Below are 22,554 nucleotides of genomic sequence, written 5' to 3' on the forward strand. Positions count from 1 at the left end.
TTACACGATTATGTTGAAAAAGCAAAATTGAACACAAACGTTTTTTGCTGTCAAATGCTCTGCGAACGCACCCCAAACTGTTTTTGTTTATACACCTTCATCGCAGATTCCGAGAGTGTTGTTTCTCGGTCGCAAATCCGGATCGTCGCGAAAGCAACCAAAAACAAAAAATGCGTCGTCGCGCGGGCGTCGGTGCCATCCAGAAGCAGAAGCTCGACGCGGAACGGTACCGGGACAAGGGCACCGAGCTGCAGGACTCGCAGTTCGAGCAGATGGTGCGCCAGATGGAGGTGCTGAAGGAGGGCCTGGAGGAGTTTGCCGCGAAGCACAAGGCGGAAATCCGGAAGAATGCCCAGTTCCGGCGGCAGTTCCAGGAGATGTGTGCCGCGATTGGGGTGGATCCGTTGGCCTCGGGGAAGGGCTTTTGGAGTGTGCTGGGGATGGGAGATTTTTACTACGAGCTGGGAGTGCAAGTGGTGGAGGTTTGTTTGGCCGCGAATCACAGCACCGGGGGTTTGATGGAGCTTGAGGAGCTGAGGAATCGGTTGGTGGCTGCGCGAGGGCGTAAGCAGATCCACCAGGAAATAACCAACGAGGACATTTTGATGGCGACGAAGAAGTTGAACATTTTTGGTAATGGATTTACGGTTTATCCGGTGGGCAAGGGACGCCACATGGTGCAGTCAATTCCGGGTGAGCTGAGCCTGCAGGAGACGTCGGTGCTGAGTGCGGCCGCCAACCAGGGTCAGGGATTCGTGACGAAGTCGTCGCTGATGGCGGAGCTTGGGTAAGTCTCTTTTTGAATTTCCTTTCCATTTGTTCAAAAATTTGAACCTCCACGTTGTTCTAGCTGGAGCGAGCAACGTGCCAAACAGGCCGTCGATAAGATCGTTTCCGATGGGCTCGCGTGGGTGGACCAGCAGGGCGACGAGGAATCCTACTGGTTCCCGAGTCTTTTCCCCGGTCGACAGTGATGCAAATTGTGATAAAACTATTTAAAATCAATTATTCAACACAAATCTTTATTCGAGTCACTTTAAACTGTAGAACCAAAAGAAATTCCGACTCTACAAATACGGCAACGGCCGCACACATTTTGCCTCTTCCGGATAGTCACAGTAGTCCCGTTCGATGTTCCAGTGCAGGCCACCGGGGCAAACTTGCTCGTGCTTTTGTCCTTTGAAGCATTTGTAAAATTTGCTGCAATCGGTTGGGTGCGGTAGATGGACGGGATGCCAGGGATCTTCTTCCGCTGCTGATGGGCACTCGCGGGGGTAATCGAGCGCGAGGGCGGTTGCGGTTACCAGCAGGAAAATTACGAGTCCTGTAGGGAAAACTTGAAAATATCAATTGAATTATTCCGTTAGAAACAGAAAATAATATGTTCTAAGTACCTTTCATTATGAAATATTTTTGCACTTGAATTTTTTCAACCGATACGATTATCTGCTGGAACACTACAAGTCACGCTGAGACACTTTACAACTTTATATAAAGGACGGGAAACTTGAAGTGGTCATCTTATCGACCGGAAATTCCGATAGCAAACTTGAGATAGAGGAGAGTGAAACCGGATAAGTAGGGGCAGGGGGGAGGGGGGGGGGGGGGGCAGAATGGCCCGCCTAAGTAAAATGCGCCAAAAAACATAGAAAAACATACAAATTTATGAATTCAGTGTAGTAGGCTTACGCTTTGGATGTTCCCTTCAATGTTGTTTTTTATAAATATTAAAACTATTTTTTATGCAATTTAAAAAAATAAAAGTTTTTCGACTACTTTTCCAGGGTGCGGGGAAGAATGGGCCACCTTAGAAAACAAACCATTTCGTCTAATACAACGATGAAAGGAGGTAAGAAATGACTTTAGGGACATTTCTAACATAGTTTCCATGAAGTTAGACCACTTTAATAGAAATAGTCACTTACCAAAACAAACATTTTTGTAAATAGTGTAAATATGTCAAAATAAGACACTATTTTTACAAATAAGCATCAAAACAACTAAAAATTCAACTAATGTTGCATTAAACGTGACTTGTGAACCTACCAGGAGCAACATAATCCATTTAACCAAAATTTCATAACTTTTTTTTATAAGGCAGTAAAAGAGTGGTCCATTCTGTCCCCAACTGGATTTTAATTTAACACTTCCACCACCAAGCCTCTAAATGATTTGAAGGATCCGTTGTTGTTTATTTACATTGGTAGCAACATCTAGTAACATTATAAGCATTGAACAAACTTTTTCAAACAATCCAACTTTCGAGAAAGCTTATTTCAGAACCTCGAAATAAACAAGATTTGCGTGGTTTTTCAATAAATTTACATTTTTGCTCATAATTTGAAAAATACAATGAATTCAAACGTCGTTTTCGGTGTGGTAATGTTATTTGTCGTCCTTTATAAGACCCTTGCCTTACCGTGTGTCTTATTCCATTCTAAAGCCCAAAACCAAGGGTGGCCCACGCTAAAATGATTTAGAATTTTTTAAATCAAGATGGCGGCCAAATTGGCGGTGATGCAATATTGAAAAAATGCATTTTTTTCATTAACATCTCAAATTTGACTAAAATGGGGTTGAAGAACTAAAATGTTATGTTATAACAAGAAAATGAAAAAAATACGAAAATACAAACCTTCGGATAATCGAGGTTTCGGATAATCGAGTCTAGACTTTACATGATGATTATTGCACTCGATTGTAATTTCTCGATTCACTATCGAGATTTCTCGATATCGATTTCTTCGATCTCGACATCTACGATCGACAAACCGCAATTACTCCGTTGTTTGCAATAGCATCGATCATTACAAGGTTTTAGAAAAAAATTACATTGGATAATGGGATCATGATTTTTTTTTATTGTCTTATTTTTGATTGTTGAGCTTAAATATGATTATTTATGAAACACTCTTAAGTGATTTTTTTTTTTCAGATTATGTATTCTAAAATTCTGAAATTTCAAAATCCCAATACTCTGATGTTCTAAAATCGAACAATTCCCATTTTTTTTAATTCAAGAAATAAAAATTCACAAATTTCAAAATTTAATATATTTACTACGTTTTTTTTATTTTGTAGTTTTTAACTGGGTGCTGAAAAGACAGAATGCGTAATGTGATTTTCGAAAGCTCCCCGCTAATACAACTGCACTACAGCTGTAAAAATAAACAAAGTGGAAGGCTATGTTCAAGCACAAGCGTGACATATTTTTTGCTGCTGAAGTGAATTCTTTTGAAACATTTTGGATCTGTTGATGTTTTCGCTGAAAAATTAAGTGTTTCGCGCTTTTTTTTCTTCGTAGACTAAACGATGGGAGGCCAAAAGAGGCCTTTTTTGTTTTCCACGTGATTAAAAAAACAAAATAAATTATAGTTCGATCACAATACTTGCCAACAGTAAATTGGTTCCGCTTTGACAGTTCTAAATTGAGGCCGCTTTGCGAACCACTATTCTGCATCCAGGTTTTTAAGTTTTTGAATTTTTTAATTTTTTATTTTCCTAACAAGAAAAAATCACACCTTTGAAAAAAAAAAATTCAAAAACTCAAAAAAAAATATGAAATTAAAAATTCGAGAACTCAAAAAGAAATCACAAATTTCAAAATTTTATTATTTAGTAATTTTAAATTTTTAAATCTTAAAAAATGTTTTTTTTTATTTTTTATGTAAAAAGATTTACTCCAACACATCTGGGGGCAAACAAAATTATTGACTAAAATATAAATTTGCATTCAACAAACTTTTAAAATTGCGTGGTAATATTACGATCGAATGCAATAATCACCACGTTGATATTATACTTTTCAGAGTCAATCATTTTTTTAAAATATATTTTAACAAATTTTGAATGTTTGGATCACGGATCAGTAAAAGCTCGGGACATTATTTTTTTCTTAGATTAATTGCTTGATTAATTGGGTCCTAAAATGAAGCTTAGATTGCTGATATTATTGTTAACAGCGATAAAGCTTATTTTTCTGAGTATGACCGTTTGTACGACCACAAAGAGTTTAAAATGGATTTTTAAATCAATTTTGAAAAATTAACCTCGCGGTTCTTCTTGGCAGAAAAAATCCTACTTGGGTAATTCTCCGCCAACTCACACAGCAGTTGCCCCGACCCCTCTTCGATTTGCGTGAAACTTTGTCCTAAGGGGTAACTTTTGTCCCTGATCACGAATCCGAGGTCCGTTTTTTGATATCTCGTGACGGAGGGGCGGTACGACCCCTTCCATTTTTGAACATGCGAAAAAAGAGGTGTTTTTCAATAATTTCCAGCCTGAAACGGTGATGAGATAGAAATTTGGATGGCGTACTCAGAATTCCGAAAAAACGTATTTTTCATCGAAAAAAACACTAAAAAAGTTTTAAAAATTCTCCCATTTTCCGTTACTCGACTGTAAAAATTTTTGGAACATGTCATTTTATGGGAAATTTAATGTACTTTTCAAATCTACATTGACCCAAAAGGGTCATTTTTTCATTTAGAACAAAATTTTTCATTTTAAAATTTCGTGTTTTTTCTAACTTTGCAGGGTTATTTTTTAGAGTGTAACAATGTTCTACAAAGTTGTAGAGCAGACAATTACAAAAATTTTGATATATAGACATAAGGGGTTTGCTTATAAACATCACGAGTTATCGCGATTTTACGAAAAAAAGTTTTGAAAAAGTTACTTTTTGCGTTTCTCTTTGTTTCGTCGTCCGTGTCTGTTGCGGGTGAACATGAACGGCCATGATCGATGACTACCGTAAACTGGGGTCAATCGGGACACATGGGGCGAATTGGGACAGCAGTTTTAACTATGTGAGAGCACAATATTTTGATTTTTCTGGTTGGTTTTGGTTAGAACAGACTCTGGCCAACAAGATGTGTACATCTATTTCCAAATTTAAAAGCTTTAAGTGCTCTAAAAACTGCTGTCCCTATTCAGACTGCAGTCCCGATTCACCCCAGATTACGGTACCAACTTTTTCAAAACTTTTTTTCGTAAAATCGCGATAACTCGTGATGTTTATAAGCAAACCCCTTATGTCTATATATCAAATTTTTTGTGGTTGTCTGCTCTACAACTTTGTAGAACATTGTTACACTCTAAAAAATAACCCTGCAAAGTTAGAAAAAACACGAAATTTTAAAATGAAAAATTTTGTTCTAAATGAAAAAATGACCCTTCTGGGTCAATGTAGATTCGAAAAGTACATTAAATTTCCCATAAAATGACATGTTCCAAAATTTTTTACAGTCGAGTAACGGAAAATGGGAGAATTTTTAAAACTTTTTTAGTGTTTTTTTGATGAAAAATACGTTTTTTCGGAATTCTGAGTACGCCATCAAATCGGGCGTCTAATTTTACATAAAAGTCCCTTTGACACCAAATTTCTATCTCATCACCGTTTCAGGCTGGAAATTATTGAAAAACACCTCTTTTTTCGCATGTTCAAAAATGGAAGGGGTCGTACCGCCCCTCCGTCACGAGATATCAAAAACGGACCTCGGATTCGTGATCAAGGACAAAAGTTACCCCTTAGGACAAAGTTTCACGCAAATCGAAGAGGGGTGGGGGCAACTTTTCCCGATTTCGTGTGAGTTGGTAGAGAATTACCCACTTGACAGTTCGTTCCAAGGGGACCATAGTTGATCCATCGAAAAAATGTTATCTTGTCAATATTTTTTTTTTTTGCGTTAAAATGAAGAAAAAAAAAGTGATCAGATATGGTTTTTAATCGTGTTTTTTACCGTTATACATAAAAATTTACAAAGGGCTTTAGGACCCAATTGATATTTTGTAATTTTTTGATACTAACCTAACCGACGTATAAAGCATTTTGTGATACTTCTTGCTTCGAAAGTTAAAGCTTCTAAAAAAAATTTTAATTATAAAATGTTTGATTTCTTTATAATTTTTCAAAATTATAAAACAAATTTGCCTGTTTTTGAGATTTTCTGAATTTTGAATTTTTAGTTGTTTTGAATACTAGTTTCGAACAAACCATGTGCATTAAATAACAGTAGGCGCACTAGAATTTATTTTACAATGTAGTTGTCTGTGAAAATGTTCTAATAAACGTGTTTATCATGCAATAAGACAAATTTATGTTTCAAACGCCAATTCAATTCTGAAAGCTTTTCCAATTTTTGAAGAAAAAAATAATGGGAAGAAATATTTTATGAATGATTTTTATAAAATTTTAATAAATATATGCAAAAATATCATTGAATATTGACTGCAAAAAATAAAAATAAAAAAAGGTGATTTTAAATTTTGATGTAAAGCACCCTTCGTAACTTGTAACTGTTTTTGAAATTATTGAAATATATTTTTTTTTATTCTGGGGAATGGATTTTTGGGGAATGGCATTCTGGGGAATGGGATAGAATCAATTGGGTACTAAAGCCCTATGTAAATTTTTATGTACAACGGTTAAAAACACGATTAAAAACCATTTATGATCACTTTTTTTTTCATTTCAATGCAATTTTTTTTTTGACAAGACAACATTTTTCGATGGATCAACTATGGCTCCCTTGGAACGAGCTGTCAAGTAGGAGCTTTTCTATCAAGAAGGACCGCGAGGTTAATTTTTCAAAATTGATTTAAAAATCAATTTTAAACTCTTTGTGGTCGTACAAAGGGTCATTGTACTCAGAAAAACAAGCTTTATCGCTGTAAACAATGATATCCAGAGTTTTTTTTTAAAAGGACCAATAAACTATTGTCTTTCATATGTTTATAGGACCTTATCAAAAAAAACTCTAGATATCAGCAATCTAAGCTTCATTTTAGGACCCAATTGGCAGCACTAAGCAGACCCAAAAAAGCGCTGGAAGAAAAAAGAACTAAGCTGGAAATAGAAAAATGGGCGTGGCTCAATGCATTTTCGTCTGATTAGAATACATTCGGGAAACACTTTTTTTTAAATGCTTGTAAAAGGAATAGAATAACTTTTAGTAAAAGTGAAAATAAACAGAAATGTTCACAGAAAGTTGCTCTACTCGTTGGTAGAGGTGGGCAAAAAAAGAGCGAGCCGCTCAAAGAGCCGGCTCATTTAAAAGAGCGAACGAACCATGACTCACAAAAAAAGAACCGCGGTTCTTTTTTAAACCCCGGTCTTTTGAAAGAACCGTTCCAAGATGGAATGATTTTTAAACTTGTTATAAATATAATTTATTGAATTTCCAGCAAATTGCAGTGTAGAATTTGGTTTTGAGAATTGCACGGAAAGGAGTTCCATCTAAAATTTAACAATTCAAATTAGCTGGCTTCAAATTGGTGAAACAGTGATTTTTTTGGTTGAATCAGCTAAAATTTCAGCTAAATTTACCAATCTGGGATTGGTGAAATAGCTAACCCTGATTGCTGATTTGCATTCCAAAACTGACAGCCCAAACCAAAATGACAGGAGAGATTTTACCAAAAATAATGGTGTTTCAGCACAATTTTGCGTAAAATTACCAAAAAAACTAGCTGGAACCGGCAGCATGGATTTTTGACAGATCATCAGTTCGAGAACAAAACAAAGCAACGTCCTGTGTCGTGTTCGATCCTGTTTGAGCCGCTCAGTTCGTGAAGTTTTTTTTTTGATGATTATGTGTGTTGTTTGAGTGCAAGTGCAAAAGGTGATAGAATGTGTTGTGTGAGTGAATAAATTAAAAGCCAGGAAGATTTTCTGCGGATCGGCACCTGAAGGAATGTTTCAGTTGATAAGGTGAGAAGTTTTTTGTGTTGAGGGAAAGTGGTTAGAAGTTGAGCCTCTCGTTACTGTTTGGACGATGCGTAGGTAAAAAAATGTACTTAACATAAAGTGGGGGCATCCCTAAACCACGTGAAAACATTGGCAGGGGAAAGGGGAGACTGGCAATTGTCCACACTCTACTTTTTTGTATGGACATCTGTCCACCTGGAGGGGCGGCTGGTACAGAATGTCTAGACATAGATTGGCCGATGTTTGACAATTCCGAACAAATAGGGCACCTAACGCCTTTAAAGCACATCAAAAAATAGTGTTAAATATTGTTAGAAACGAAGTTAAATGAAGTTCAATTAAGTTAAATTTAGTGAAATTAAGTTTAATCAATTTAAGTTTTATTAAATTAGTTAATTTTAGTTAAATTAAGAAGAGTTTATAAAAATAAGTTGAATTAAGCCAAAATTTAGTTTAATTCAGATAAATTCAGTTGAAAAAAGTTATTTTTAGTGTAATTTAGTTGAATTTGCCAAAAATTAGTTAAATTAAGTTGTGTTAAGTTAAATTTAGTAAAACTAATAAAATTAAGCAAAATTAAGAAAAATTAAGCAAAATTAAGTAAATTTAAGCAAAATTATGTAAAATTAAGTAGAATTAACTAAAATTAATTAAATTAAGTCAAATTAAGTAAAATTAAGTAAAATAAAGTAAAATAAAGTAAAATTAAGTAAAATTAAGTAAAATTAAGTAAAATTAAGTAAAATTAAGTAAAATTAAGTAAAATTAAGTAAGATTAAGTAAAATTAAGTAAAACTAAGTAAAATCAAGTAAAATTAAGTAAAATTAAGTAAAATTAAGTAAAATTAAGTAAAATTAAGTTGAGATAAGTTAAATTTTGTAAAATTAAAAAAAATTAAGTAAAATTAATAAATTAAATTTAAATTAAGCAAAATTAAGTAAAATTAAGTGAAATTAAGTAAAATTAAGTAAAATTAAGTAAAATTAAGTAAAATTAAGTAAAATTAAGTAAAATTAAGTAAAATTAAGTAAAATTAAGTAAAATTAAGTAAAATTAAGTAAAATTAAGTAAAATTAAGTAAAATTAAGTAAAATTAAGTAAAATTAAGTAAAATTAAGTAAAATTAAGTAAAATTAAGTAAAATTTAGTTAAATTTAGTAAAATTAAGTAAAATTAAGTAAAATAAGTAAAATTAAGTAAAATTAAGTAAAATTAAGTAAAATTAAGTAAAATTAATTTGTATTTTTGTATTTTTGTATTTTTGTATTTTTGTATTTTTGTATTTTTGTATTTTTGTATTTTTGTATTTTTGTATTTTTGTATTTTTGTATTTTTTTATTTTTGTATTTTTGTATTTTTGTATTTTTGTATTTCTGTATTTTTGTATTTTTGTATTTTTGTATTTTTGTATTTTTGTATTTTTGTATTTTTGTATTTTTGTATTTTTGTATTTTTGTATTTTTGTATTTTTGTATTTTTGTATTTTTGTATTTTTGTATTTTTGTATTTTTGTATTTTTGTATTTTTGTATTTTTGTATTTTTGTATTTTTGTATTTTTGTATTTTTGTATTTTTGTATTTTTGTATTTTTGTATTTTTGTATTTTTGTATTTTTGTATTTTTGTATTTTTGTATTTTTGTATTTTTGTATTTTTGTATTTTTGTATTTTTGTATTTTTGTATTTTTGTATTTTTGTATTTTTGTATTTTTGTATTTTTGTATTTTTGTATTTTTGTATTTTTGTATTTTTGTATTTTTGTATTTTTGTATTTTTGTATTTTTGTATTTTTGTATTTTTGTATTTTTGTATTTTTGTATTTTTGTATTTTTGTATTTTTGTATTTTTGTATTTTTGTATTTTTGTATTTTTGTATTTTTGTATTTTTGTATTACTGTATTTATTTATTTTTTAATTTGTCAATAGAATAACAAAGCCGTACTATAAGGATGATCAACTAGAACATAGTTTAAAAAGCCTGGAAACTATTGAAACATCCAAAAAACTTTGCTGGACTACCAAAAAACGTACCAAGAATAGCGGAAAATCATGCTACACCAGCAAAAAGTCTTTTTGAAAATAAAAAACAACTTTACAGGCAGCAAGGGATTTTTAAAATGATTTCGAAATTTCCAGTTAAAACAGTCGAAAAATTAGCTGGACTTACCGAAAAACGAAGCAAGAACAAAAAAGAAACGAGCCAAATCAGCCAAAAGGCTGGGTGAAGAATGCGTGCTTTGCAGGCAGCAACGGAGGCTTTTGAAAGAAAACTTGTAGAAATAGTGGAAAAATTAGCTATTCCAACCAAAACACCTACCAAGAATAGTGGCAAAGTTAGCTAAACTAGCTAAAAAGATGTGTGAAAATACCTGGCTTCGCAGCCATCAATGGAAAATTTTGAGAATGATTCCAAAAAAACTAGTTGAAACAGCCTAAAAACTTGCTGGGCTAACTATAAAACTTCCTAGAATACCATAAAATCTAGCTAAAATAGCTAACAGACCTTCTCAAAACATACAGCTTTTGAGACTGACAGCATTTTTCCAGCTTGCAAATTAGTAAAATTTACTAAAAATTTAGCTAGATTTATCATTTTTAGGACCTGGATCCAGCTGTCAAATCCAGGAATTTTTTTTAGGATTTCCAGCTAAAAAAAATCGTGGTTGGAAAAACAACCAATTTTTTTAGGGTTTTTAACCGAAAATTAGTAAGATTCACGATAAACCTTCTTTCCGTGTGAAAATGCAATTTTAAAAATTTCAATGCTAATCAAACATTGATCCCAACACTGTCCCTTTATGAACTTTTTCAAATACTTTAGGATAAAAAATGGCAGTTCAAAAGGGGCTATTTGCCAACATTTTCAGAGCTGAATCTTAATATTTCATTAGGGTGTCCATAGCAACTTTCTCATCAATATATATTAAAAGACTTTCAATAGCATTGATGCCAATATTTGAATACCACTTAATAGTTTTAAAATACATTTTTTCAGTTCTTATTTTATTTTCAAATTCCAAAAGTAAATGATTTTCTAAACAAAATGAAAAAACTTTTCACTGTACAACTGATCTTACATTAAAGTATTAGCCGAATACAATTTTAGCATTTCAAATTTCTTAACTTGCAAAATATTACTAAAAATCAACTTATTACTAAAATCAACTTTTTTTTGAAATAATGACATAGAGACCGCACAAGACCTATGGTTTTCAAGGGCATCTTCTTGTTTTTAGTTTGTTTTTTTTTTTTCAAATAATTTTTATAATTCCAATTTGAAAAATCTTTAAAAATCACACCATTCTTAAAAATAACCTTTTCATCCATATTTTGAAAAAAGCGCGAAAGAGCCGTTCAAAAGAGCGGCTCTTTTTCATGAGCGAACGAAAATGAGCGGCTCCTGAAAAAGAGCGGTTTTGCCCACCTCTACTCGTTGGTGTTTAGTAAATTTCAAGGAACACTCCAGATTATCCAGCATCATTCAAAAACGACCGCTTATTAGGCTTAAAATAGGTATATTTCCCCTACAAGGGCAGCTGCACAACTTATTGGACAAAAAATGAATAAATATCGAGTAGGAAGTTTTAAGTTTATTTAATAGGTTTGCAATTGAATTTTCTTAAAACAAAATGTTACATATGACTTAAAGTGAAGTTTTGCTGTAAATTCAGAAATGATGTGTATGATTATGAGAACGTCAAAAGAACTTTCGAAGTGTCCATAGTACAAATATTTGCGTCGGAACTGTTTAAGCAGACGTGATAAGTTTATTGCCTCTACTTGAAAATGAACAGCGTTGCGATTACATTGTAGCGTGTATATTAGATTTTAATAAATATCGATACGGTTTGCAAAATGCCTGATTTCAAGGGTTTTAAGACAATTTCAGTTTCTCACTAAAAGACACAATTTTCTTTGGAATCAAACTTTTCTCATGCAATCTAAATTTTTCAAACTTTCTCGAAACTGAAATCCGCCCAAACCCTTCCTTTTCTGAAATGTGTATTTTTGTGCTCATTACTTCTGCTCGACGCACTCCTCCGCCTTCTCCACGGCGTCCTCCTTCGCCTCCTGGGCATCATCTTCCGCCTGCGGCACCCCAACCGACGACGGCGTAACCGGCACGCTGGAAGACGACTCACTTTCGCGACATTCGCGCCCACTTTCGACTTTGTCTCCGGTAGTGGCCTTTTCCGAACTCGGTGCCTCCTGGGCCTGTTCCGGCTGCTGCTGCTGGTCCTCCTCGTCCCCGATGATGATCTGTTCGGGGTCGGGGGCGCGGGGGAGGAATTCCTCCTCCGGGTAGATGTCTTTGAAGATGGCTTGGGCACGCGCTATGCTTTCGTCGTAGTCGAGCTCGAGCAGGGGTCCGCAGGCTAGGTGCAGGCCGCGGGGGAGGGTGGAGGGGCGGCCTTGGGAGCAGGAGACACAGGCCGGAATGGTGAAGTAGAGCTGGTAGAGGATGGTGGAGTCGGTGTTTTCCTGAGTGTTTTCGAAGATTTCGCCTTCGGCTGGGGAGGGGGCGGTTTTAGGGGCCTCACGGCTGAGGATCTGCGTCACGTACGGGGCCAGGTCGGCCTGAGGGTCGTCGCTGATGGCGCGTGCCGTTATGTGGATTAAATCTGGAATGGGGGAAATGAGTTGAATTATTCTGAAACAATTTATATATTTCTATAAATACTCACAAATTTCCTTCGGACACGTTCCACTAAAGTGGGCCAGCTGGATGATGGTAGCTCCGTCCTCGTGACCTTCTACGGGGGGAAGTTTCATGAGGGAAACGCCACCACCTCCGGTGTTCTGGGAGGCGCCCCCGAGGGGAACGTTGACGAGGAAGACTCCGCGAGCCATTTTACCACAACCTTTGTGATTGGCGTCCTGCTGGTCAGGCTCTCCCGAGAAGACTCCAGCCGAAACGTAGCCCTGACCGATGACGATGCTCTTCGCTTCGATTGTTTGCTTGCCACATCGCAGCGACTGGAAGCTCCGCTCTCCTTTGGAATGTTTCAAAGTTATCCCTTCGATCGACTTGCTCAAACAGTAGATTCCTCCAAAAACGGCACAAAGTCGGCAGAAGCACTGCGGAATCTCACCGCAGCCGTACATCGGAAACAGGAACGGACTGTTCCCGTACCGGCCCAAGCTCAGCAAGAACTTTTTAACCCCTTCCAATCCCTCCCTACAACTGGTCCGATCATTCCCCATCGCAATCGTGTACAGCAGATAGTGGATCAAGTTCGGCGTCAACTTGTGACTCTTCAAATACTCCAAAAACGTCTTCCCTTCAATGTCCTCCAACCGGTGCTCGTCCGTCCCACTCCCATCAGTCTCAAAGCTGGCACAACTCTGCAGGAACTTCATCAACAGCCGCTTCTCCACCACGTTGACATCCCGACTAGTAAAAACATCCGACCGCGAGCACGGCACCGTCATAATCCGCCCATTCCAGATCGTCGCCACCCGATCAACCGCCCGGAACTCCGCATACCGACAGATATTCGACGAAATCAACAGCTCCACCATCGACCCTCTCGAGTACAGCAACTTCGGTGCCAAATCCACGTTAAACCGGCGAAACTCCTTCAAGATCTTCTCCCGGTTCCACCCATCAACCTCAGCCCCCTCCTCAAACGGAAACCACTCCTCCGCAACGTTCTCCACGAACGTCGCCCTCCCCAACGGAAGAAACCCCTCCTCAACCTTCTCACACCCCAGTTGAGTCCGGTCGCGACACTCCTCGGCGTACTTGCGCAGCGCCTCCAGATTAAACGAGGACCAGAAGCCCCCGTAGTACTCGTTGCTGTCCAGGTGCAGAACCGTTTTCCCGATGCGGCTGGCCGCCGCGGCCACAATCGATTCCGAAAGACCCGTTCCCACGACGATCAGGTCGAACTCGGTCGGCAGGTCCTCGTCCATGGTTCCGCGCACTAGAAAAAGGGTAACAAATCCGGATTGTGAACGGGGTGTGCGTGTTTGGGGAAAATCTGGGTCAGAAGAAGAAAAAAAAAACACTCGCGGATCGGATGAGTAATGTTTTGGTTTTGATGCGCGCACGCAAAAGGTTTCGCATCGGCGGAGCTGTCAAAGGTAGGTCGGTGAACGTGCTCCGGTCTGTTATCAGTTGCGGGTTGGTGTGAACGGGCACTCTGTAGAATTGTTAAGAGATTTGTTGAGTTCCTTTGGAGAGTGTTTCGTACACGCTCATTCGGAATATCTCATTTCAGTATTCTTTATATGTATTTGGCTTTTCAGTCCGTCGAATAGAAGTAACAACCGTTTCCCTTTGTTACCGACGTTTCGGCTTATATTTTGAAGCTTTCTTCACTGGATCAAAGGATGTTGTTCTTTTTCAAAACTTGACAAAGAACAACATCTTTTGATCCAGTGTGGAAGGCTTCAAAATATAAGCCGAAACGTCGGTAACAAAGGGAAACGGTTGTTACTTCTAGTCGACGGACTGAAGAGCCAAATATGCAGAAAACTGAAATTTGACAGTCGTTGCGAAAAAGTATCTCATTTCAGTTTTATTTTTTTTAAATTGCTTGTATCGTAGTAAAGGGCGTTATCTTGCACTTTAACTGCAAATTGCACTTTGCTGAGATTAATTTCGCACCTCCCCATACTATTTTTGCCTTCCTCACGTTACTGAGGAAAGGCTATAAAATCACTCGAAAAATGAACTTCTCAATAAGACCTCCTACACCCACCTTCATGTATACCTATCGACTTAGAATCAAATTCTGAGCAAATGTCTGTGTGTGTGGTGGGATGTTGATCAAAAAATTGTCACTCGATTATCTCGACATTGGCTGAACCGATTTTGTCCGTTTTGACGTCATTCGATCCGTCTTGGGGTCCCATAAGTCGCTATTAAAAATTATGCAGTTTAGTTAAGTACTTCAAAAGTTATGCAAAAAAAAAACGATTTTAGCAAAAGTTCAGAAGATTGTAAAAAGGGTGGTTTTTGCAAGAAAACCCGTCATGCTATACATTTTCAGAAAGGTATTTAAAAGACCTTTCCAACGTGTCCAAGACATTGAAGATTTGACAAATCTATCAAAAGTTATAAGCACTTAAATGTTATTTATACGCTTTTTGGAGCCGGATCTCAGATATGTTGATGAAAACGTTGTCCGGATCTCTCATGCGACCTATAGTTGGATAGGTATTCAAAATAGCTATCCAATGCGTCCAAAACATTGAAGATCTGACAACCCTATCAAAAGTTATAAGCACTTAAGTGTTATTGACGCACTTTTTGCATTTTGGATAGCACCCTTTAAATGTGAGGAAGGCGCCAACCACCTAAGAGAGGATTAAGTAACGTTTTTAGTTAAAAATAATAAATACGATCAAACTTGTCTTTGGAAATCGAAGTCTAACTGAAAAATTCGCATAAAAAAGTGCGATTTTCTGTTACAGAGTGGTCCGAGCGGTCTTTCCTACTTGCTCTAGTGACAGTTTATTTTAGGTCTATTCCCGTACTTGCAGAATTGTAGAGTTTCTGCAGCTTCTGCAGAATTCTGCAGCCAGCGTGAGTCACTTTTTTTGCAGCACGTTTCCGTACTTTTCAGCTCGCTCTCTTCTTCTCTCTCTTTTGCAGAAGTTCTGCAAGGAGAGAAGCCGCAAAACTTTTGCCTGGGTAGCGCGTTCCAATACTTTTTCTGCAGTTGAGTGGATTTACTCAAATTGGGTATTAAAGTTTTTTAATTATTTCAAAACATTAAAATAAAGGAATTGAGAAAAAAAGTAATTGAAAGAAGTTTACTTCTAAAACGGGGGCATTTTTTTTATGCATTTCAACATTTTATTTGAAAGATCAAGCATGTTAGGCATTAGGTAACTCGAAATTAGTTATGCTTAGGTAGAAATTATACATTAGAAACAATTCAAAAAATTTACATTATGTAAAATAAAAAATAGAAATGAGAGTTGCAGGCACGTTTAACAAATATAATTTAAAAAAAGGGCAAACAATGATGTAATATAAGGCTTTCTAGGCCCAGTGAAAAAAATATAAACCAGCTAGAAGTTGCCTGACAAAAAACTTTTGCTAGAAAGAGATAGGAAACCTGATGCAAACAAATGTCCAGCTGTCATGTAAACATACTTTGAATGGGTTGGTAATTTTCTGACTAGAAAGCCTTATAGAAGGGATCATAAATACATGTTTTGATAGCAGAACATTTGAATGATTTTTTATTCAGGATAAACATAAATAAATTATGGATGTCACATGGAAGAACAACGGTGACGCAGCAAAATTGAAAAAAATAATAATTTAAAAGTAAATAAATCACAAACTCAATTCATAAATTCATAAATAAAAATATTAAAAAAAATTAAATCAGGTATTTGAGAAATTTTAAAATGCAAATATGTATATCACAAAAAAAATCCTGATTTTAAAAATTTAAAACCTCAAAAATTTAAATATTTTAAATGCGAAAAATCAAAAGTTTCAATATCTAAGAGTTCAAAACATCAAAAATTCAAAATCTACATTTAAAAAATTTAAAAAAATATAATTTGAAAAAAGTAAACAATTTTGTTAATAAAAAAATTAAAAACTCAAATATAAAAAAACAGTTCGTACCTAGGTTCGTACTCTATTATCCGAAGATCTCGTCAAAATTTCAAATCTCTAAATCCTCTAAATATGAGTCATTCTTTAAAATTGATATAAATTTAAAAAAAAAATCAGGCTAAATTTTAAGAATTTAAGAAATGTCGTGTAGAGTATACCGAAAGCCTGATTTTTTTTAAAACTTATATCAATTTTAAAGAATATAAAATATGATGTGTTTGACAGCTTATTTCAAGGGGACCATAGAGTTATCTACGTGCGCATGTGTTGCGTATACGTACACGAAAGAAAGTGAGGTTAAATATAGTCTGGCCAGCAAAATCAAATGGTGCGCTAGTGTGCGTACACGAAACGTTATAAAGCTCTATAGGTGATCCATCCAAAAAATATTGTCTAGTCAATTTATTTATTTTTGCATTAAAATAAAAAAAAAGTGATCAGAAATGCCACCGGGGCTGACTACAGATTGTCAAGGGAAACAGATTGGCCAATGTTTGACAGATCCAAACGCGCTGGACACCAACCGCCCTTTACGCCCAGCAAAACTGGCAGTGTTGCAAGCGCAAAACATACGTTATCAGTGCCGATTTATTTTGCATCGACCAATCTGTTTCCCATAGATAATCTGTAGGGCTGACTGAGACCGAACCCACAGGTCAACTGGGTTATTCTAAAATCGACGCAAAAGCTCTTCAGAACCCTATTCTGAGTACATTGCTAAAAAAATAATTTTGGTTGATCGTCCTGATTAAAATTTACTACAAAGTTAGTCAAATTGAATTTCACGTGTATGCATGTTAAATAAACTGTGTTTTGATTCGTGAGATTTTTTTTTAATTTGGTAGAAAATTTCTACATTGAATTATTAATTAAAGTATAATTTAAATTAACTTGAATTGGGCTCATGCGAAATGAAACGTTTTTTGAATTAAACTTTTATCCAACATCAAAATATTAATAAATCTTAACATCAACGAAAATGGACCAACCAGCAGCTCTAATCACCCAAATCAAAGCGGAACCACCGGAAATGGTCAGCATCCCGTACGATCCAGCTTACACGGAACCGCAGTTACCGGACGACGGCGACCCGCTGCTCTCGGAAATCAAGCTGGAACCGACGGTGATTGCACAGGAACCGCCCCCCTCCGAATCCGGCTCCAAACCTACGCTGAAGCTCGTTTCGCCGGAGATTCTCAAAACCATCAAACCGAAACCCGGTCCACGGCGGATGCAGATGGCGTGCCCCGATTGCAACAAGGTTTGCACGTCGGCGGGTTTCCTGCGGCGACACAAGCAGTACTGCAACCCTCGGAACGCCGATGGGTTGATTCCGTGCAAGCTGTGTCCGGCGGCGTTCAAGAAGGTGATTCGGCTGCGGTACCACATGAACACGCACGAGGGGAACAAGACGTTCAAGTGTCGCAACGAGGGCTGCGTGGAGGCGTTTTATTTTCCGGAGACGCGTTACAACCACGAGGAGGACTGCCGGAACAAGGAACCGTCGACGTGTGCGGTTTGCGGGGCCACGTTCCCGTTTTCGCGGAGTTTGAGGTCGCACATGAAGCTGCACGAGGCGCCCCGGTTCGAGTGCCAGATTTGCAACAAGAAGTTTTTTCACAGGTTTGAATTTTGAGGGTTTTTTTGGGGCTTGTGAATTAATTGAATGCTTTTGATGTGCAGGAAAAATCTTCGAGAGCACTGGTTGACCCACTTTAAGAACAAAGCGGAAGCTGCAGCTGCCGGTGGACAAGCCATGGCAAGTATGAACGAAGAGGGTGAGTCTCCGGATGAGGAAGAACCGTCTGAAGAGCCAGCGCCGAGCAATCAAAAAGACCCTGAAAAGATTCACTTTTGCGAGTTATGCGGGAAGAGCTTCCCGGTGGAAGAACATCTGAAGCGACACAAGGATTTCTGCACCGGATTTATTCCGGTAAAGATAGATCCTCAATCGGTTGAGAAAACCGTTGATAACCCTGCAATCCTGGATTGTCCAGTCTGTGGAAAGCGAGCAGAGTCCGTTGAGGCCCTCAAAGCGCACATGGTTCAGCACGAAAAGGGGCGCCACATTTGCCCCGTCTGCAACCGTGACTTTGCCTCGAAGGCAATCCTCCGGACTCACTCGTTTGTTCATACTGATGAGCGTAACCACGCTTGCGAAATCTGCGGAAAAGGCTTCAAGACCAAAAGAGCCAAAGTCAAACACTCAAATTACATGCACACCGGCTCCCGGCAGCACTCGTGCGAGATTTGCAACGACACCTTCACCAACAGCCACAGCTTGCGATACCACATGAATCGGCACACCGGAAATACTCCGTACCGTTGCCAAACCGAGGGTTGCAACGAGGCGTTCCCCACGCCGGACGGGCGCCAACGTCACCAGGATTACTGCGGCAAGGAGCTGCAGAAGGTGGGGTGCACGCTGTGTAAGGCCACCTTCAAGAACCGAAAGTACCTTCGGGTTCACATGCTCGGTCACGAGGCCAAGTTTGAGTGCGGCGTGTGCGGGAAAAGGTTTGCGCAAAACTTCCGCCTGAAGGCGCACGTGGAAAAGGCTCACCAAGGTGGAGAGGCTGGTTCTGGAGGCGAGGAATCGGAGGGGGAGGTAAGTGCGGATGAGTCCGAGGAAGAAGCCGCGGTGAAACCGGAACCAGAATAGACGAGCGGCGACGCATGTGAAAAGGTTAGTTCTTGATTTTTTTTTCTTTATGCCGAAACTCCTTGGTGCACCATTTTCAATGATCTTTATTGTAAGATTTTACCCAATGATTGACTAAACACAGTTTGGAGTGTTACGCAAATTTAACTACCTCATGTGGATGAACCTTGATCAATGTGTTTGACAGCTGATGCGAGAACGAAAACAAAGACAAAGCAATCGAGCAAAGACCATCTTTCGGACAGCGGATTGTTGGGAGGACTTGTTTTAGATGCAAAATAATTAGTTTTTGGGACTAAAAAGGTGCAGTGTTAATGCTACAAGGATAACCATCATGACGAAGAACTTTAGATACTTGAATAGCACTCCCCCGAGCTTCGCGAAATTTTGGATTGCCACCCTGTATAGAACCCTCAGACGAAGTTCTTCGTCAAAATAGACACTCGACTCCGTGATGGCACGACTGATTGAGACTTGGTCATTTTGACAAACTTTCCTTAAACTTCCGAAATTTTATTGAAATCAAAAAAGGTCCACTTCTCGTAACACATCATTTCTGGCACCGGCACACGCAGGGAGCCTCCCCTCCCTCCTACAAGATGATCTCGTTCTTGAAACTCCGACTCAACTCCTTGTGCGGCAGCACGATCGAGTTCAGCAGGATCATCTCGGACGGGACGCTCACCGCATAGCCCAGGATCGTGATGGACGGGTTCAACCGGCCGTCGTTGTTGAACAGCGGCGGATTCTCCATCTTTGCGAACGGCTTGTTCGGGTCCGGATCGCTGGGGGTGCCCTCGACGCGAGCCCACATTCCAATCTGGGAACCGCGACCCACGATGCTGTGCAGAACCAGCGTGTGATCCTTGATGACGGCGTTCTCCAGGATGATCGACTCACGGATGCGAACTCCAGGCCCAATCACCACCCCGGGACCGATGGAGACGTTTGGACCGAGCTGCAAGCGAAACAGTTATACCAAAGACCAGTCGAACCACTATTCAATCAACTCACTGTTGCAGTTGGGTGCACCGATGCCGTTGGATGGATGTGCACATCCGGAACGATGTTACAGATCAAACTACCCTGGCTATGCTCGGACGTCTTTTGACCGGCGTTGGCCAACCGCTCCGGATGGGTGTTTTTGTACAGTGCCAGGTAGTGTCGATTGGCGTAGATCGCCGAGCCCGCAGTCTTCACCTGGGACCACCAATTATTCACCTGCAGGGCAAACATCTTCCCCGTCCCAGCCAGTGGAGTCAGAATCTCCTGCTCGAACTGGATGTGCCCGGAGTCCTTCCCATTTCCATTGTTCAAGCTGTTGTAATCCAGCTGTTTCGAGTGGAAAACCGCGCCCATCCGCGAGAAGATCTCCATCGAGCAGCAGTAAACGCCACAGTTGATCAACGTCGATACGTACGACCGCGGCTTCTCCACATAATGCGTGACTTCCTCGTTCTTCCCCAGCACGAGACACCCGTAGTGGACCGCCTGCTGTCGAGTCGCCTCCGTACCCATGATCGTAACCAGCGCGCGATCTCCCTTCCCAGCGTGGAAATCGTACAGCTGCTGCAGCGGAAAGTCCGCACAAACGTCCCCATTCAACACGAAGAACGCACTTGGGTTCCCCGATCGGATCTGGTCCCGGAAGTGGTACATGCCACCGGCCGTCCCCAGCGAGGTAAACTCCAGCAGGTACCGGATGTTCACGTCGTACAGGTTCTGCATGTTGCTCACGAACTGCTGCATCTGCGAGGGCGGATAAAAGCCCAGGATCAGGATCTCCTTCAGCTCCTTGATGCGCACGCATGCCTCAATGTGGTGCTGGATGATCGGTTTCCCCGCCACCGGAAACAGCGGCTTCGGTGTGTCCAGCGACAGCGGCCGGAAACGAGTACCTGTAAGATTGACTCTTAACTCTCAAATCTTCTTGAAATCATTAACAACCTACCCTTCTCGGGACCGCCGATAAGAATTACTGCTTTCAGCATTTTTAAACTACCGAACAAACAGTGCAATTTACAAAATTTTACTAAACAAACACAGAGGTACAACTTGGTCAAAAACTCGTCATCAGCCAGAAAAACACTACACGTCTTTGCTGTTGACGTTTTCGGTTTGCTTGCATTATTTTTTACGAGAGCTCTCTTCCTCTCACACTCTCTGTTTTGTAAACAACGTGTGACGTATCGTTTTGAGAGCAAACATGTGCCATCCGAGGGCGGTGCATGTGGTGGGGGCATTATATAATTTTCAAAAATGATATTAAAAAAAAAAATCAAAATGCTTGAAAATTTCAACTAAATTTTGAGTTTAATCAGCTGAAAACAATTTAAAATGCATTCCCCTGAGTTCACAATCATTTTTAATATGTTTAAGTTTGTTTACAAATATTTTAAATTTTAGAGATTTTATAATGTAAATCACCGCAAAAATTTTCAGGAATATTTTTCCAAAGTTGATCATATCCTGAAAATAGTATAAATTTCCCGTTGAATGCAACTGGCTGGATCGAAATTGGTATATTTTTTTTTTGCAAAGATACAGCATTGAGAATTTCCGTGACGTTACAAAGCACGCAGAAAACCCTTTTTGTAAAAGTCTGCGTTGTAACGTCACGAAATGTTAAGCTGCTGCAACTAAATACTTAACTTTCTTTTCAAAAACCAATTTTACGTAAAAAAAATTCTAGTTTATGTCGATTATCCGAGCCGAATCACAGCCTTTTAAAAAATATTGAAGAAACAAAATTTCGTTGTAACGTCACGCTACATATTCGCTCGTTAAACAGCAATGGAAACGTTAAATTACATTAATAACGTATTTCAATTATGAAAATTTTGGTACCCTTGTTATCGCGGTTTTAGTGAAAAAAGTCGATTTTTTTCCCGTTTTCGTCATTTTCCCATTTTTGCGCGTAGCGCGTCGAATATCCCAGTTTTTATTTCAAAAATTCGTATCTCAGAGTATTGAAAATATAACTTAACCATTTTTTTATATGTTATGTGAAATTTTCCGAGGAATCCCTTTGGTCTCGAAACCTTCAAAACAGCATTTTAAGTTTTCATACGACCTTTTCAAATGTTAAGCTAGATTTTTGAAACTTCTTACTTTTTTCCCAAATAGCGAAACTTATCACCTTTCTTTTGCGTCTAAAATCGGATGAAATGGCGCGGAGATATGATTTTTTGAAAAAAGTGGTTTTTGTGAAAAATTACGAAAATTGAAATTTTTTCGGACCACCCTAACACGGCGTAGGTCACCCTAATGGCCAAACAAAAAAAAAATACGGGTCTAATGATTTCGGCCAAGGAACCCCCCGAAAAATGTTGAGCCCGATCGGAGAACTTTTTTTTCGAATCATGCTGTTTCGTGGGGAATTGCTGAATATCTTTTTAAAAAACTTTTTCATGGAAATGTTGAAATTCTGGTATATGTTTTTTATATATTTTTAGCCCTCTCGAAAAAACTTTGAAAAATATTTGCATCGACCTAATGAGTACAAAAATCTACAATAAAAAAATATTAACTAATTCCAAAACTGAAAAAAATTATTGGTACAAAATTAAAGATCATAAAATTCTAAAAATTGTAAAA

The 22,554-nt window shown here is 38.1% G+C and overlaps 5 protein-coding genes across 5 annotated transcripts; 2 read left to right on the plus strand and 3 right to left on the minus strand.

Annotated features, from left to right (window-relative positions):
- Positions 1 to 97: 97 nt before the first annotated feature.
- Positions 98 to 1,010, plus strand: LOC120415855 (vacuolar-sorting protein SNF8). Its single transcript, XM_039577491.2, has 2 exons — positions 98 to 787; positions 851 to 1,010. The coding sequence occupies exons 1-2, from the start codon at positions 171 to 173 to the stop codon at positions 972 to 974; spliced, it is 741 nt and encodes a 246-aa protein (XP_039433425.1). The 5' UTR covers positions 98 to 170; the 3' UTR covers positions 975 to 1,010.
- Positions 1,002 to 1,401, minus strand: LOC120415856 (peritrophin-1-like). Its single transcript, XM_052707076.1, has 2 exons — positions 1,395 to 1,401; positions 1,002 to 1,336 (listed from the first exon to the last, which is right to left on the minus strand). Exons 1-2 carry the CDS (start codon positions 1,399 to 1,401, stop codon positions 1,068 to 1,070), a joined length of 276 nt encoding a protein of 91 aa, XP_052563036.1. The 3' UTR covers positions 1,002 to 1,067.
- Positions 1,402 to 11,453: 10,052 nt separating this feature from the next.
- On the minus strand, positions 11,454 to 13,769 carry LOC120415858 (rab proteins geranylgeranyltransferase component A). Its single transcript, XM_039577495.2, has 2 exons — positions 12,394 to 13,769; positions 11,454 to 12,330 (listed from the first exon to the last, which is right to left on the minus strand). The coding sequence occupies exons 1-2, from the start codon at positions 13,622 to 13,624 to the stop codon at positions 11,726 to 11,728; spliced, it is 1,836 nt and encodes a 611-aa protein (XP_039433429.1). The 5' UTR covers positions 13,625 to 13,769; the 3' UTR covers positions 11,454 to 11,725.
- A 3,324-nt stretch (positions 13,770 to 17,093) lies between these two features.
- On the plus strand, positions 17,094 to 18,985 carry LOC120415865 (zinc finger protein 596-like). The gene is made up of 2 exons (XM_039577500.2): positions 17,094 to 17,918; positions 17,979 to 18,985. Exons 1-2 carry the CDS (start codon positions 17,275 to 17,277, stop codon positions 18,955 to 18,957), a joined length of 1,623 nt encoding a protein of 540 aa, XP_039433434.1. The 5' UTR covers positions 17,094 to 17,274; the 3' UTR covers positions 18,958 to 18,985.
- Positions 18,986 to 19,471: 486 nt separating this feature from the next.
- Positions 19,472 to 21,078, minus strand: LOC120415864 (mannose-1-phosphate guanyltransferase alpha). The gene is made up of 3 exons (XM_039577499.2): positions 20,909 to 21,078; positions 19,972 to 20,855; positions 19,472 to 19,915 (listed from the first exon to the last, which is right to left on the minus strand). The coding sequence occupies exons 1-3, from the start codon at positions 20,946 to 20,948 to the stop codon at positions 19,550 to 19,552; spliced, it is 1,290 nt and encodes a 429-aa protein (XP_039433433.1). The 5' UTR covers positions 20,949 to 21,078; the 3' UTR covers positions 19,472 to 19,549.
- Positions 21,079 to 22,554: the final 1,476 nt, after the last annotated feature.

The sequence above is a fragment of the Culex pipiens genome, chromosome 2 (genome assembly GCF_016801865.2).
Source record: "Culex pipiens pallens isolate TS chromosome 2, TS_CPP_V2, whole genome shotgun sequence".
Classification (NCBI taxonomy): Eukaryota; Metazoa; Arthropoda; class Insecta; order Diptera; family Culicidae; genus Culex; species Culex pipiens.